Consider the following 15,980-nt stretch of genomic DNA (forward strand, 5'->3'; position numbering starts at 1 on the left):
ATAATTATCAAAATTGAAAACTTTTTTGTTGTAGGCTCGATTTGTCCTAAGAGTTAGAGTATATTAAGTTATGAAGTCAGTGGATCCTGGTTCGCAATTCTTACAAATTTACTATTCGCACCATGGCTCAGTTAGTGCGCGTTATAGGACTGGCTGTGAAATCCTACTATTTGTTTAATTTGTTTGTTTTGTGTGATTTCGCGCAAAGCTACGCAAGGGCTATCTGCTCTTGCCGACCCTAATTTTGAAGTAATAGAGTAGAGGGAAGACAGCTTGGACTACCATTGTCAAACCGAATGTAAGGATTTCACTGTCACTCGCATAATTCACCCACGACCCCCAATTAAAGAGCGCAATTTGTTTTTCGCTGATAACAGGCCACGAACCACGGAACATCAGCTCCACCTTCCTGTATGCTAACCACTAACATACCGTTTAGCCACTGGGGAGCATAGCTGCGCTTAACTACAAACGAACAAAACAAAATGTGTATATTTATTCAAATAAACAAGCGAGTGATTCTTTTCTCTATGCAGAAACTCCAGTATCCACTAAAACCTATTAAGTATAAAACTATTTATTGTAGCGTTTTGTAAGCACTATTTGTATGTTAATATGTAATAGCAAAAATTGTGCTTATACACATAACTCGTATACGTAATAAGTACGGTTTATTAAACAAAATAGTTTTAGCCCTAATTGCACAGAAAAGAAGTACGTGTATACTGAAACATTGAGATAAAACAACCAAATTACATCAAAACTTATATATATATAATGGCTCTCTCATAACAAGAAGCTAGGTGGCGGCAGTGTTCCTCGGAGCATCAAAGCCAGCTCGTGCATTGGCTTGGTCGGTCACATGTGTTCTTGCTTAGAGTTTCAACGGACATTATACGATACTACTGTCCTTAGACATTGTATAATGTTTTAATATATTTAGATATATAATATATCCTTCATATAATTTAATACATATATATATACATATATGTAATTGTATAAATTCGTGTTTACAGTCGTCTTAGTTTTAATCTTACATTAGTATAGCTGCGTTACTGAACTATTTTTATTTCAAGCTTCTTAAATTTTCTTTAAACCCGAAGTCAAAGTTAAAGGGGATATAAGTCAGTACGAGTGAGATATTCAAATACAATAAATCAAATTTGTTGAGGTTTCTATCTTTTTCAATGGCAAACATAACAGATGTCACGGACTGTCTGCCTGTTGATATCCTAAGTTTCAATTTTTCAGAATTTGAATACTCAGGGCCAAAACAATTTTCCCGTGAAAGTTTAACATGGAAAGAAAAGTTAAAGATAACGTTTTACGTTGTCATTATGAGCATGTCATTGATTGGAAATACCGTGGTTATTTTGACTGTTTCTTGCAATCGTGCCATGAGGAACACTATCAATTTTTATTTAGTCAACCTGGCTGTTGCTGACATACTGATCTCAATTTTCTGTATGTGGGTTCACTTGGTCAACAACTTAACTCAGCCTCTATTTGTTCTTGGACCTGTAATGTGCAAAATTAATGGCTTCACTCAAAGTAAGTATTTTTCAGTATTACTATTAGCAATTTAGCAATATTTAACAGAAAAAAATTGCTAGCTGTTTTGTTGTTCTAGTTGACGTTTTCTAAACTTTAATATATTTATATCTGTCATGTGAAAAACTGCTCTGTCTGCAACTAACTTTATTTATTTTATTGAAATATTACGTTAAATGTTTGATAAAATAGAAATTGTATTTAAAAACTAACTTATATTACAAGGATTTCTCATTCCTTCTTCTTAAGATATGAGTGTGCGTTTCAAAGTTATGATTCGGTTCCAAAATGTATTAATATTATTAGATTGCTTCTTTTGTATATATCAAGATAATATATATATATTTATGTCATCTTATGAAAACGTCTTTGATGCATATATCGCATAATTGTCCTTACGTCTTTCCGATATGAAATGTTATGTGAAAAATCACAATGTGACTATCCACATTACTATATTTTCCTTTGTAATTAATAAAAACAAAACTAACTTAATCTTACACATTATTTCTGCTTTAATTCTTATGGAAAGAACTTTCTCACTTGAAACTGCAAGTGACTTGAAAAAGTATCAGCTCATTTTGAAGTTTTTTAAACAGTTGTTGTAAGTAAAATATAACAAGATTGATTGTTTTTATAATCTCCAAAAGATATCATAATGAAAATAATTGGAAAAAATGTGTAAAATTTTCACTTTCTTGAAAAGTGAATCTGAGTTTTTTTTTCAATTCATTCTACAACACGTTTAAAATATAGCTACGTTTAACTAATCACATCGCAGTAAAATAACCGTATTCAAATTCAATATTGTACTATTAAAAGTTAAAATTGACAGTTTATGTTAAATAAAGCATTTTGACAACTTAAAATTAGTTATAACATATTTCTTATGAACTAAATAGACAGCTAAACAAATTTTAAATTAGTGAGATGCTCATAGTAAGTAGGCTAATGCTAATTTAAATGGCAAAACGTTTTAATCTGTTCAGAGAAAAAATAACTTATACAGCTAAAACCTTAGGAATAACACTTTATATAGCAAAAGATAAAAGTCAATTTATGCCTTTCATATACATAAAAACGTAGAAATGTTTTATTCATATACGCATTTCGTTTAAATGCGAAATGAAACTGTGGAATAAATTAAATAGAGAATCTGTAGGTATTGTACACAGACTTCTACCTTTTATATTACGTGAAGTAAATTTGGTTGTTTTTTGTTAAGCACAAACCGACACAATGGGCTATTTATACTGTACCCATCGGGTACTGAAACACCATTTCTAGCGTTATAAGCCCACAAATTTACCGCTGAGCCAGCGACGGAGGAGGCATTAAGTAAATGTGTTTGGTAATATACAGAGCCGATGCAGTAAGGTATAAAACTAACGGTTGAAGCATAAGGTATAGAATGTAAAACATAATGTTAACTTTATTTTAAAAGCAAATACAAATGAAATAATAAAATTAGTTGCCTTAATACTTAAAGCCCATAACAGAGTCAGCATTTATTTATCAAATACTCTGTTCACAGATTGTCAAATTCCACTGTTTAGTGTTCGCAAACTAACATTCTTACGTACAATAATTGTTGAATTTACATAAGCAGGTTTATTTTGAGTAACATCAATTACTTAGCAAATTTCTTTTTATTTTCTAAAATTTCAAAATTGGGTAAATATTTTATCGAGTTCACAATTGTAGTCCATTAAATGAAAGTATTAATATTTTCAGTGTCTTAACTTCGTTTCTAGAACTGACATTTTCTAATTTTGAAGACTGCTTGTATGCTAGAGACAAATGTATTTATATATATTACATAATTGTAAAAATAAAGAGCTTGTTTGTAAACAATTTGTCTTAACTTCATTTAATATGATCTTAACATAATTATTGGTGCTCTTAAGTAGCTATGCGATGACTTTACAAAAATAATTTACAACCTACAGTTCACAGTTGCCTTATAATTCATTCTAGAAGTGTAATTTAATCCTGATAAAGAAGCATCATGATAACTTATATATACTGTCATATTAACAAGCAACATGATAATTTATACATACTGTCAGATTACAAGTGTTTTTATTGGACAAAACGTTTAGCTTCTACCAGTGGAAAACAGGAAAATTATTTCTTATACTGAATTCTTGCGTTTCAATATCAATTTTGTAACAGCATTAAAATGTCAGTTGTTATTTAAACAAACTTCGAGCTTGGTCTGGCACATTAAATGATGAAAATGTTCTAACATAGCTTAATTATTTTTTCATAGATATATACATATATACAACTATTTTTTTTGTTGTTTTTATATATATAATGGAGCCAAATGTTGAAATGATAACATTATGAAATTCATCCATACTCTTGAATTCAAAATAACTATTAAAATATGACAACAATGAATTATGGATCTGAAAAAGTTTAGTATTATTTTCAGCTTCTGATAATGAATTTTTTTTCTTATGAACAACATATGAATGTTCAAGGAGTGAGAATGCTACTCGGTTTGAATTAATTTCCTGAAATAAGAAAGTAAAACTGTAATACTTTTGATTATTATATTTCACAATTTTTTACGAACATACTGAGAGTACTGTGAATACATATGCAGTTAACATGCCAATACAATACTTAGAATTACATGAAAAGTGACGTGTCTAATTAATTGTTATTGTGGCAACTACAGGCAACGTTATCTTCAATTTATTTAGCAATTGAACATGAAAAGCAGATTCCTGTACCAATTTTGCTGATCCATTTTCACTTCTGAAAGGTTTTTGCCCCTTGTTTTCATAGATGGAAAAAATGAGTTTCGTTTATTGGAGTATTTATCGTGATTGTTTAGACACCGCGTGCTGATTTGATATTTCGGGGTGAGGGGAAGGGAGTAGAGATGATGATGTCATAGTTCTACGAAGTGGAACCAAAGGGCGCGTTGCTCGGTCGCCATGAAAACGGAAGTTGTCCAGAAAGCGTGTTGCTAGTTCTAGATGGTGTGTTTCTAGACTGCCATGAGTGACACCATAGGGCGCTACTATATTAGGGCCACGAAATATCACCACAGGGCTCGACTATCTTAGGGATGAGTGGTATCATAGTTTAATACCTATAGGCAGACAGTGTTACTAAGGTTTTATACAGAGGGCCTGTTACTATACGTGGGCAGTGTTACTATGGTTCTATTGGTGGTTACTGTCACTATAGGCAGATGATGTTACTATGGTTTCTATAAGTTGACGGTGTTACTAAGGGAAGTGTTTATATAGGTGGACACTGTTACTAAGGTTTTATAGGTGGATAATGTTACTATAAGCAAATGTCGTTTGCTGAGGCTTTTATAAGCGCATGGTGTTACTAGGTGGATTATGTGTTTTTTACAACGGTGGATAGTTCTGTAGGATTGCATACAGATTTCAACTTATTTTTTAATTTTCATTTATATATTACAAAGGCACTGTTTCTGTAGGCAGATAGTGTTACTAAGCTTCTATAGGAGGATGGTCTCACTAGGCATATTGTATGTGTCTTACAAAGGTGTAAGTTGTTATTAAGGATCTATATTTGCATTGTGTTGCTAAGGGCAAGGTGTTTTTCAACGTGTCTCAACTTGTAATCGATGTCTAGATTTATTTATATGTCCAATAACCCTTAATTTGTAGTTTTCATGTACATATGTTTTATAAAGGTCGATGGTGTTACTATGTTTATAGTTTTAATTTTATATTACATGTATTTCTATAGAAGGATAGTGTTATTGCTGTAAAGCTTTTATCATATCCAATGTTTTTTATAAATATTGAACGAGAAAGCCTACTGTATTTTTATGATTTAATGTACTGCTTGTAGTTCTCACTTCCATATCTTATCATATTTTTGCATTTCCTCACGTTTTATATGTAAAACGTTTTAATTTGTATAATTAACATATAACATCCTAAAGAGGATGATTATTTAAATCTCATGCTTAGCTATAAATTGATCACGAAAGTTTAAATGATCTACATAAATAACAATTACTATTGCTACCCCTTTGTCGAGAGCTTGCTGACTGAAGCTAACAGCATATAGGCGTTCTATCTCCTTTTATCTGAAGGTCATTAACTTAACCATTTTGCTACAACGAAATATAATAAATGAATGACTTACTATTTAACCTATTTTACTATTACTATTATAGAAAGTATATAAAATAGCAACACTTACAATTTTCTATAAAACATTCACTTGAAGTACAAAACATACTATACAATTAAAATTCATAAAACAGATACACTCAAACTTTCTTCTTTAATAGATGTTTAGAGATATCTGACGTCTTGTATTCAACTAGATTCAAGACACTGCCAAGATCGATAAACTTTGATTGTTGGAAACCACAAAGGTAGTCACATGACAAATCTTCTCTTAAATCCTGCCTGGAAATTGAATGTTTTGTAACATACCACCCCTACCCCTGCAAGCATGTATATAATACTAGTTTGTGAGGATATGTACGAGTCATGACACCTCAAATGTATATATCTGTTGATAAATCAGTAATTCTATTTCCGTATCTTTTAAAACAGTTTATGTACATTATAACAAAGTTATTAGGTAACACGAATGAACTTAGTTTACAAATGATATAATGCAATTTTTGTATTTCAACAATTGGTCAAACGTTCGGACTGTGTCAATCGGCTTAGAATATTTTTCAAAATGGAAGATAACTTTACTATGATAGATTCAGTTCTCTTTTAATATCCATGATTTCTTCTTAAACCTAAAACTATATAAACATGTAAAATGTATGAGATTTACAATTTAATTATACAACAATTTTTTTTAAACTGATATAAATTTTGGGAACAATGTTATGGTAACATGTATTATCTTTCTCACCAAAAAATCAGAACAAAACTTCATTTTATGTACACTATAACTTTTAAATTTATTAGTTTACGAAAGCATAAAATAATTTTTTTACCAACGAACAAGTTGACAATTGTAATCGTAAAAAGGACCTTCAGTCATAAACAGATATTTCCTCACGTGGATTTTATAGAAACACAAGCTGAGGTATTCGTTCTTTATCCGGGTTATGAACTTAAAATACATGGTGGTGGATGCTAAGATAAATAATACAAAAATAATAACTTTCATAATGTATTTATAACATAACATATTATTACAGTGTTCATTATTACCTCATGAAAAGTTTTGCATACGTTTTAAGAACTCACTATGTATATACTTAAAACATGCATGATGGTCAGGGTGACTTTGTATGAAAGGTAGCTGAAAAAGTAGTGGCGGTAGAGGTGTTTTCTGTCATCCACTTTCAACACCCACCTATTAATGTCCTTTCACACTGTTTCACGTTATTATTTAATTAACAGTCATTGGCCACAGAAGTGTCTTACGGGATGAAGTTGTAAGGTCACGGATCAAAGTAAGAAGTGGGTATAACTCAAGAAACATTATTGTGGCTTCATCTGAGTTTACGTATTATTGCAATAGTGGCGGCCATATATTTCATTGCATTCCTCCATAGAGAGTATTAGCACACTCTCTGACATGCCTTCCAGTGGCACAGCGGTTTGTCTGCGGACTTACAACGCTAGAATCCTGGTTTCAATACCCTTGGTGGACAGAGCACAGATAGCCCATTGTGTAGCTTTGTGCTTAATTACAAACAAACAAACAAACTCTCTAACATATACAAGACGTTTACGTGCCCCCCCCATACACACTGTGTGTAAATTGTGTTATAGAAAATTTAATGTGTGTTTGTGTATTCTTAAAGCAAAGCCACATCGAGCTGTTTGCTCGATATTGTAAATTGTAAATCTCAAGAATTATCGCTGTTCCACCGGGGGGAGAGAAGAATTTACTAAAGTTTTTATTTTGTTGTTATTTGGTGTAAGAACGTGATGACATCAACGTTAACTTACGTCAAAAACGTAAATGCCCAATAACATCAATAATATGGTGGAGAGGTTGTGAACCCCCAATTATCATGACTCTTGTTCCAGACTATCATCCCACAAAGCTTGGTTGAGATTGGCCAAGCGATCTAAACGTAGTTAGATAAGGAACAAACAGACAGACACAGATTTTGTGCTTTCTATATATAAAGAGAGTTAATAGTTGATGTTTTTTGTTTGTGGTGTAAGGACGGTGTGCCATTTATGAGTGTAATTAACTTTAACTTACGTCAAAGATAATATATACTAAATAACAGCAATAATGGGGGAGTGAATTGTGAACCCCAATTAACATGTCCCTTGTTCCAGACTATGATCCCAGAAAGTTTGGTTGAGATTGGCCCCGTGACATAGGAGTAGTTAGATGAGCGACAAACAGATAGACACACAGATTATATTGATGATAAATGAATAATTTTATTGTTTTTACAGTTTTAAGTGATGAATAAAATTCTGGATTAAATTAACTAGGAATGATTACTACATGGGTTTGGTGACAAACCTGGACAAAGAAGTATATAAATTTACATTGTCGAAAATCATAAGGCCTAATATTCGTAACAAACATCACGCTAGGCTGCAAATTTCTTGTTTACAAATTTTACGCAGTGGTAAGTCTAAAGTATTATGTCGCTAAAAATCGGGTTTCGATACACGCAGAGGGTAGAACTTAGATATCCCATTGTGTATCTTTGTTCCTAACAACAAAGAAACCAAATTCCTCTTACTTTCTCCCTAAATGATTTCAAATCAGAGATGTATTAAAATAACAGCTTTAAATGTATAACGTCATAAGTATTTATACTGCACTTGTAAATAACATTTCAGATAGATTACTAGTTTTCATAGTCCATTATCACTAACGAGTTTTGGTATGATGCAAAAGGTTTTCTGTACAGTGATTTGTGTAAAAAAAAAAGACAATCTCAAATATTATTTTCATATATCTCTGACTTGAAATTTGTAATGGATAAATGAAGAGGATGAAACTTAGTATTCTTATAGAAAATTATATCTTCATTCGAAAATTTAGTTTTGTTCATTTACTAGTTTCCCATGTTACCCTTGATGACTTCATATTTGATAACTTGAACACATTCGACTAATTTGTTTTCGTGTATTGTTTGTACGCCAGAGTCTGTTAGTAGTTTGTTTGTTATCAAGCAGAAAGCTACACAAAGGGCTATCTGTGCTCTGCCCACCACGGGTATCGAAACCCGATTTCTAGCAGTATAAGTCTGCAGACATACCACTGTACCACTGGGAGGCATTTGTCAGTAAGTCACCTACACGAAATTCGATATAATCATATTTTTTATCTTCACTAACTTAATATTTGAGGTACATTCAGGGCCAATGTTGCTCAACGGTAAATCTAAAGTCTTATAATGCTAAAAATCTGTTCCAATACCCACGGTAGGCACAGCACAGACAGCCTACTGTATAGTTTCGTGCTTAATAGCAAACAAGAAAAAAATACACACAAAAAACAGATACACTCAGCGAGCGCATAACCTCATAACATTTTTTTACGGTTATTGAATAACAATTGGAAGTATTAGGTTTTAAAATAGAACGCGGGTGCGAAAGTTAAGTTTATTTAATTATTCCAATTCCCAAATTTCCACTGCAGCCATAAAAAGAACGTTAAACTCTAGAGTCTGGTTTTTACTGTAAATGTTTCTACGGTCTAATTCGTTACAAAAAAGTTTATCTGATTATGTTATGCTTTAAATATACTTGTTATGAAAAATGGAAAATTCATACTGTAAGTTAACTAGTGTTTCGAAGAATTCCAGTAAAGTAACCCCAACAGGACATCAGAAACCTCTGGATTTGCGCTATATCAACCTTTTTCAGAATTATTTCAACCAAACACCAAACTATGAAAAGCCAGCACCATTACTATTACCCTTTTCATTTGCAAAAATTTTCTTTTTTGATTCATGTAGCGCTATAAATACGCCAAAGACTTCCCTTCTACTTATAACGTCCTTCCTTGAGATTTGTTTTTCTGTTTCTCCACTTTGTTGCAGTTATTTGTTTCTAGAACGTTGCAAAAGCAAAATTACATTTCCCATAGACATTTAATGTTTTCCACAATTTCCAGACTTATCAGGGCTAAAAATAATGTTGTATTTCAGTAGATATAAAAAAAAATTATAAAAGTGACATTATTTAATTTTGATGCATAAACATTTTTCTAATGCACATTTTAGCGATTTTGGATATGTTATATAGCCCATAATTCCGTTTCAAACAATACCAAATACAGCTTGGTATAAATTTCTTCCAGTTAGGGTTTTTCAGGTTTCAAAGACCATACTACTTGGTCATATCGCTTTGTTTGATAGCTTTCAAATGTTTTTTTCCTGAACTAACTGCTTTATTATGTGCTTGTTCTATAAATTACTTTCCTGGTTTGACATATATTTCTTTTCTGAAATGTTTTCCTTGTTATTGTTGTTCCTTTTAATACAGTATCTTTATTTTTATTTTCAAAATTAATATTATGTCAGAAACCAATATTTATTATTTTTTGTTTATAAAATGCTTCGTTTGATGAAATACCCTACAGGATAAACCAAGGAAACAAACTTTTAAAAATATTATCTGAAATAGTTTTTCTACACAGATGCTGTCGTTATACATAGGGTTGAGTATGCTATATTAAAACGAATTTTAATATACAAATTAGCATATCACGTGACAAATACAACAGGTATAAAGTCACGGTGAAACAGTATTTTGACATTTTTTGATGTTCGTAGCTTTTGTCATGCCACAAAATATATCGCTTTTGGAAAGTGTATATCACAGCTTTTTCCGACGCAAAATGTTCATACACTCAGATCATAAAGGTGTGTTCAGATCTGTGATTTAAAATTTCTAAACTAGGAATATCCCTTGTACTTATTGGCGTTGAGAAACAAAAAAGTATTGATTACCTTGGAGCAGCAAGACTATCCAGAAAGAGACTTGCAAGAAGTCGTACCCTACCCGTGATAAGCACAGTGTCTTCTTACAGCTGAGCATCCACAAACACAAAGGTCAGTAACAAAAACCGTCCACATCCACCAGGTAACAGTGCGAAATATAATAAAGATGGATATCTGTCTGAAAAATCGACACAAGTCACGTGTATGCAAGATACTTCTACAACATATCCAATAAATAATTGTATAGCTCAAGCAAGTGGAAAATAAAACGGAAATTCTTGCCATTTCCTAGGCATACCGGTCAAGTTGACGGACATTGAGTCTATGGATATCTGTGCGACTGTACTGTTAAACCCGTCGTGTTCTTACACTTGATGACTTATGGAAACCGAACAGTAAGGAGGAGAGGGCTTTAAACATGACAGCTTTGTTAAATGAAATCTACGCTGCAGGGCTGTTTTCAGTATGCACGATCGTTAAATAGAATGTAGCCTGACGTGGTGTCATGGTCTCTAACGATGTGACGAGGCTCCAAGATTGTTTTTATATCAAGTACTTAACCTCTGTATTTATATCCTACCAATGTGTTTTTCTATTTTTCGTTCACAAATGTCATTTCCCGTTTCAGTTCATTCGAGTTATATACAATTCTCAGTTCTTGTATTGTAATGAACATTTTGTCTTTGCCAGATGTATAAGGATTACATAGTTATTCTGTAATTTATGGATAATAAATCTTATAAAAAGTCTTTAAAATAAGCTATTTGTTTTCTACTATACCCATTCCATTAGCTTTAAAATTGTCATTTTTTGTATACAATTTTTATTTATTTGCAGCAGGGTTATGAGAAGTTTTAGTTACAATGCGTGTTTTACATTACATTAGAATTTGTTGTATTTGATATTAATACATACCTGTAAAACATCTAAACACAAAATATTGTTTTAAAGCATGTTGTTAGAAACAACGGACGTGAGCACTTACTCTCCAAAACATCCTTATTGTATAACAAAATTCATGATTTACTCACAATCATTTCTTCTGCTAATCATTCACAACGAATTTTAAACTAGTTTTACATTACAGATGACTTACAGTATCTTACTCATTACAAAACCGCCATGGTTACTAGTATTTCCGCATAAGAACATTGTGTATAACAATCGTGGTACAAAATATTTGTGCTTAAACTGCTTCACCTTTTCAATTATTGTGGAACTTTTTTCATTTAAATAATGTAAAATACAGGCCACCATTGCCATTTTGAAGTAGATAACAACAACTTACGTTTGTCAAAAATACTATGTGGTGTGTATATGACAAGGAACATCTGACTTTTGATTATTAGTCAGTAGTGTTTCTCATATTATCAACAATTAAAGTTTTTTCTAAATTAACAACATTCTACCTAAGAACATATGTGACCTTACTAATTATAATTTTCCAAATATTTACGCCTCACTTTATGAAATGTAGCTGAATAAATGTTCTCAGTCGATTACTGGATCAAGTAACTCGCACGTTATGCATTTCTGCTATGAGATAGGACATGAAAACTGCAAAAATTCATCATGTAAAACATATTTTCTATTCTCAAGAAATATACTTGTTTAAAACTTACAGATGAAGTAAACGACAATTGTATATAAAATGCGCAAAAACGAAATTAAATTTGTTTTGTTTTGCAAATAGTTATTATGAAGATGTACTTTTTTCTTTATATTTGAAGTCTCGTTTCAACGAACTTGTATCATGTTTGTCAATTAAAATGTTAACTACACACTATGGCTAATAAGTAAGGAACCAACTCGAAGGTCTATAAAAGAGCGTGTTCTTCATATAACATTATTCTGGAGTAAATGAATGACTATAATTACAAGCCAACTGTGTAAATTGGATCCCAGGTTAGGAAATATCTGGTACAGTAGAAAGTTTGCTCATGAAACTAATACGTTTTTCTATGTATCAAACCAATTTGAAGTAGACTGTAGCTCGTAAAATATCATTAAAAACGTTATCCTTAATGAAATTACACATATCATATAGAAGTATATTTTATACAAAGTGCATAAGCAAATTCGAATTGTATGGCTAATTCCAAGTGCAAATACATGTTTTCCTATTAAATAAGTTTCAGTAAAAATAAACTGTTTATAAGGGGTGTTGCAAAATAACTCACTTTTTTCCCGAGAGCATAACAAAGTAAAATAAAATTTTAATTCAATCAAAAAAGTATTAATCCAAGTATTAATATCGCTTTACTGGGCCCCCATTGTTCTCATGCACGAGTTTTAATCGATTTTCAAAATATTTCAGTAATGTAACAAACATGTCTATTTTTGTGACTGTTTCTGTGAGCACGTTAGTGAGAACACGAATCAAGGTTTCACATTTGTATCTCTAGCATTCAGGCAACGTTTCCAACATTTCTTCTGTGCATTGTTGAACGAAAGCGCTGATATTTTCGGCGGGATTTAAATCTGGAGAGGACCACTCTTTCAAATTCAACAATTCTGAAACTTTTGAGGCATTAATCGGATTTTTTCAAATCTGGCATTGCGATGTGTCAATTGGAAGACTTGAATTCTTGGAGCATGTCTGCGACTAGTTTCTAAGCCATTCTGAAGGCACAAATCTGAGTTCTAGTGAGCATCATGATTCAAAAGTTTTCGCAATAAATGAAATTCGAAGAGTCAAACACCCAAGAGTACGTTGAAATGACGTTTTCTCACGAGTGATGACATTCGCGGTCCTACCAGAGTTCGTCATTACTTCGGGGATGTTGGATTTTCCAGTTTCACGTTTTCTATTTTCAATATGTATATAGTAACAACTAATATACACGCAGATAAATATCGTAATGAAAAAAAAGTTTCCTTTTCTCACCACAATGTAATACATTAACTTGTAAATTGCACAATTCAGCAATGTAATTCTTACTATCTCTCTATCCCCCCTTTTCAGTGGTAACTTTACGGAATTGCAACAATTGATTTATCGCATTGGACGGATTGAAGATAGGCGATGGTGTAACTTTGTGCTAAAACAAAAAGAATCAAACTCTACCTTTTTATGATCTTTGTTTAAAAAATATACATTAACCATTAGATTCAGTGTGATAATCGACAACTATTTTTTTGATCTTCACTTGTATATCTGTTTGCTTGTTTTGAATTTCGCGCAAAGCTACACGAGGGCTATCTGCACCAGCCGTCCCTAATTTAGCAGTGTAAGACTAGAGGGAAGGCAGCTAGTCATCACCTCCCACCGCCAACTCTTGGACTACTCTTTTACCAACGAATAGTGGGATTGACCGTCACATTATAACGCCCCCACGGCTGAAAGAGCGAGCATGTTTGGTGTGACGGGGATTCGAACCCGCGACCCTCAGATTGCGAGTCGAGTGCCCTAACCACCTGACCACGCTGGGCCATACTGATATATGTATAAACATTATAAGGACATTTTATGTTTTTAAATGTTATTGATTATTTAGGATTATTAACTACGTGAATTATTTGGAATCCTTGTCGATCCCTACTATTAAGTACTACCGTACTTAATAATATATTTAAAAATTTCATCAATTTATCATTTTGTTTATAGCCTATTAATGTGTTCACAAAATTTACGTTTCAAATCTTATCGTTTAAAATAATCGCTAAAAATTTGAATGCTAAATGAATAGTCTAATATGTTGTAATTTTGTTGTGTTTTGAATGTTAAAATGTCCTCCGGTGGAGCAGCAGTAAGTTTACAGACTTACAGTGCTAAAACCCGGAGTTCGATTCTCCGAGGCGGACACAGCAGATAGCTCAATGTGGCTTTGTCCTAAAACAAATATAAAAATAGAATTCCGGTGCACTTAAGATAAAATATAGAAGGCGCAAAAGGTGTCATTCCCTACGATGGCTAAAAGATAAGTTTTAGGGCTTATAATTTTAAAATCCGGGTTTCGACAATCGCGGTGGACAGACCACAGATATCCATTGTGTAGCTTTGTGCTTAACAATAAACAATAAAAAATGACATTTTACGTCGTATAAATAAAGTTTTAATAGCTTTTTCTCACAATTATGATAATTTAACTTAAGTCCTGTCCAACATTTGACGTTAGAAAGGAACGGAGATTAAAGTAGAGAAAAGCAAGTGCAGAAATAATTAGTAATTAATTGCTTTTCTTTTTTCTATTTTGATTTCCATTGAAAATTCAATACATTATCTAAAATATGTAATATTTGATGTTTTATTTTTATGTATCATAATTCGGATACCCATAAACTTGCGCCGTTTATAGAGCAACTCGTTGTTTCGAACAAAATTACTAAAGTAATGAAATATTTATATCTTGAGGAATCCTTTAATGTCTGGTTGAATTTTTGTAAAGGAAATTACAACATATATGAAAGTGTTTGATGCTACTGCAAGCCTAATTCAATGTTTTATTATCTTATTTTTATGAAGGTGGACCTTGAAAGAAAGTATTTCCTCAAAAACACCAAGCTTAATGTTTTATTGTTGTCTATAGAGCTAACATTAATTTTCCTTTATAACACTTCTATAGCTCTAGGCATTTCATACTTATGTAAGCTGAGTGTTTACTATTAAAGTAAACTTATTATTTTACTCCGACACAATAGCTTTTTACTTGATGTTTTCTTAGAACTGTACTAGTTAGTAGTTCTAAGCCTGAACAAACAAAACCATCCCTGTTTCCTTATTGGTGTACTCTAAGAAGAAAGAAAGAGAAACACATATTGTTTTAATTCGTATGTTTATAGCAAGCATAAAGTTATATGTTTTCAGAAACCTTTTTTCTTTTCTTAAAAGCATATTTGTTCCGAGAAATTTTTAAAAAATGATTTTATTATCCAATATGTAATTCTGAAAAGAAAAAGTGGTGATTGTTGATGTTTGTGTTTCAAACAACAGTATTTACAGAAACTTCTTTGTATTCTTATATTTGCGCAAAGCTACTCAAAGACAATCTTTTGTTCCTAATTTTGAACTAATAAACTAGAAGAGAGGCAGCCAGACAACAGCACCCACAGTCAACTCTTGGTTTACTCTTTTCTGATCTAATAGTGCGTTTTGACTGTCAATTTCATAGTACACCTCGACTCCAAAGTGTAAGGCGAGACTTTTTTTTGGTAACCCTTTTGATCCATAGTTCGATACGCTAATCAGTAGATCGCTCTCGTCCATTTGCAGAAGGTAAAACTAGTAATAGCTAAACTAAAACTCCATAATCACTAAGACTGAGTGTTAATTACGTTTAGTTTACATACTCCATAAGAGTCTTTCTGTACTTATAACTCAAATTTATTACGAAACTCTTAAAGATTCTTGAAGAAAGAATCGAAAATCGTATTATATTGTACTTAACCGTTAATTACCAATTAACATACGAAATGAACTAAAATATTATATTTTATGTAACTTTACCCGTTTAGTGTTTCCGAACAGAAATTGAACCCTTGTTTAATTCTTCCGCTGTAATCCATTACAATACTAGAG

At 32.0% G+C, this 15,980-nt stretch overlaps 1 protein-coding gene across 1 annotated transcript in view; it reads left to right on the top strand.

Moving 5' to 3' along the window:
• The first annotated feature begins 1,498 nt into the window (after positions 1-1,498).
• The window catches only part of LOC106469435 (tachykinin-like peptides receptor 99D), a 33,368-nt gene continuing 18,886 nt past the window's right edge, over positions 1,499-15,980 (top strand). The window contains exon 1 of the mRNA XM_013929962.2: positions 1,499-1,554. Coding sequence (XP_013785416.2) covers positions 1,527-1,554 — 28 coding nt within the window. The 5' untranslated portion in view covers positions 1,499-1,526. The remainder of the gene's footprint in view (positions 1,555-15,980) is intronic.

This window comes from Limulus polyphemus, unplaced genomic scaffold (genome assembly GCF_000517525.1).
Source record: "Limulus polyphemus unplaced genomic scaffold, Limulus_polyphemus-2.1.2 Scaffold3, whole genome shotgun sequence".
NCBI classification, from domain to species: domain Eukaryota; kingdom Metazoa; phylum Arthropoda; class Merostomata; order Xiphosura; family Limulidae; genus Limulus; species Limulus polyphemus.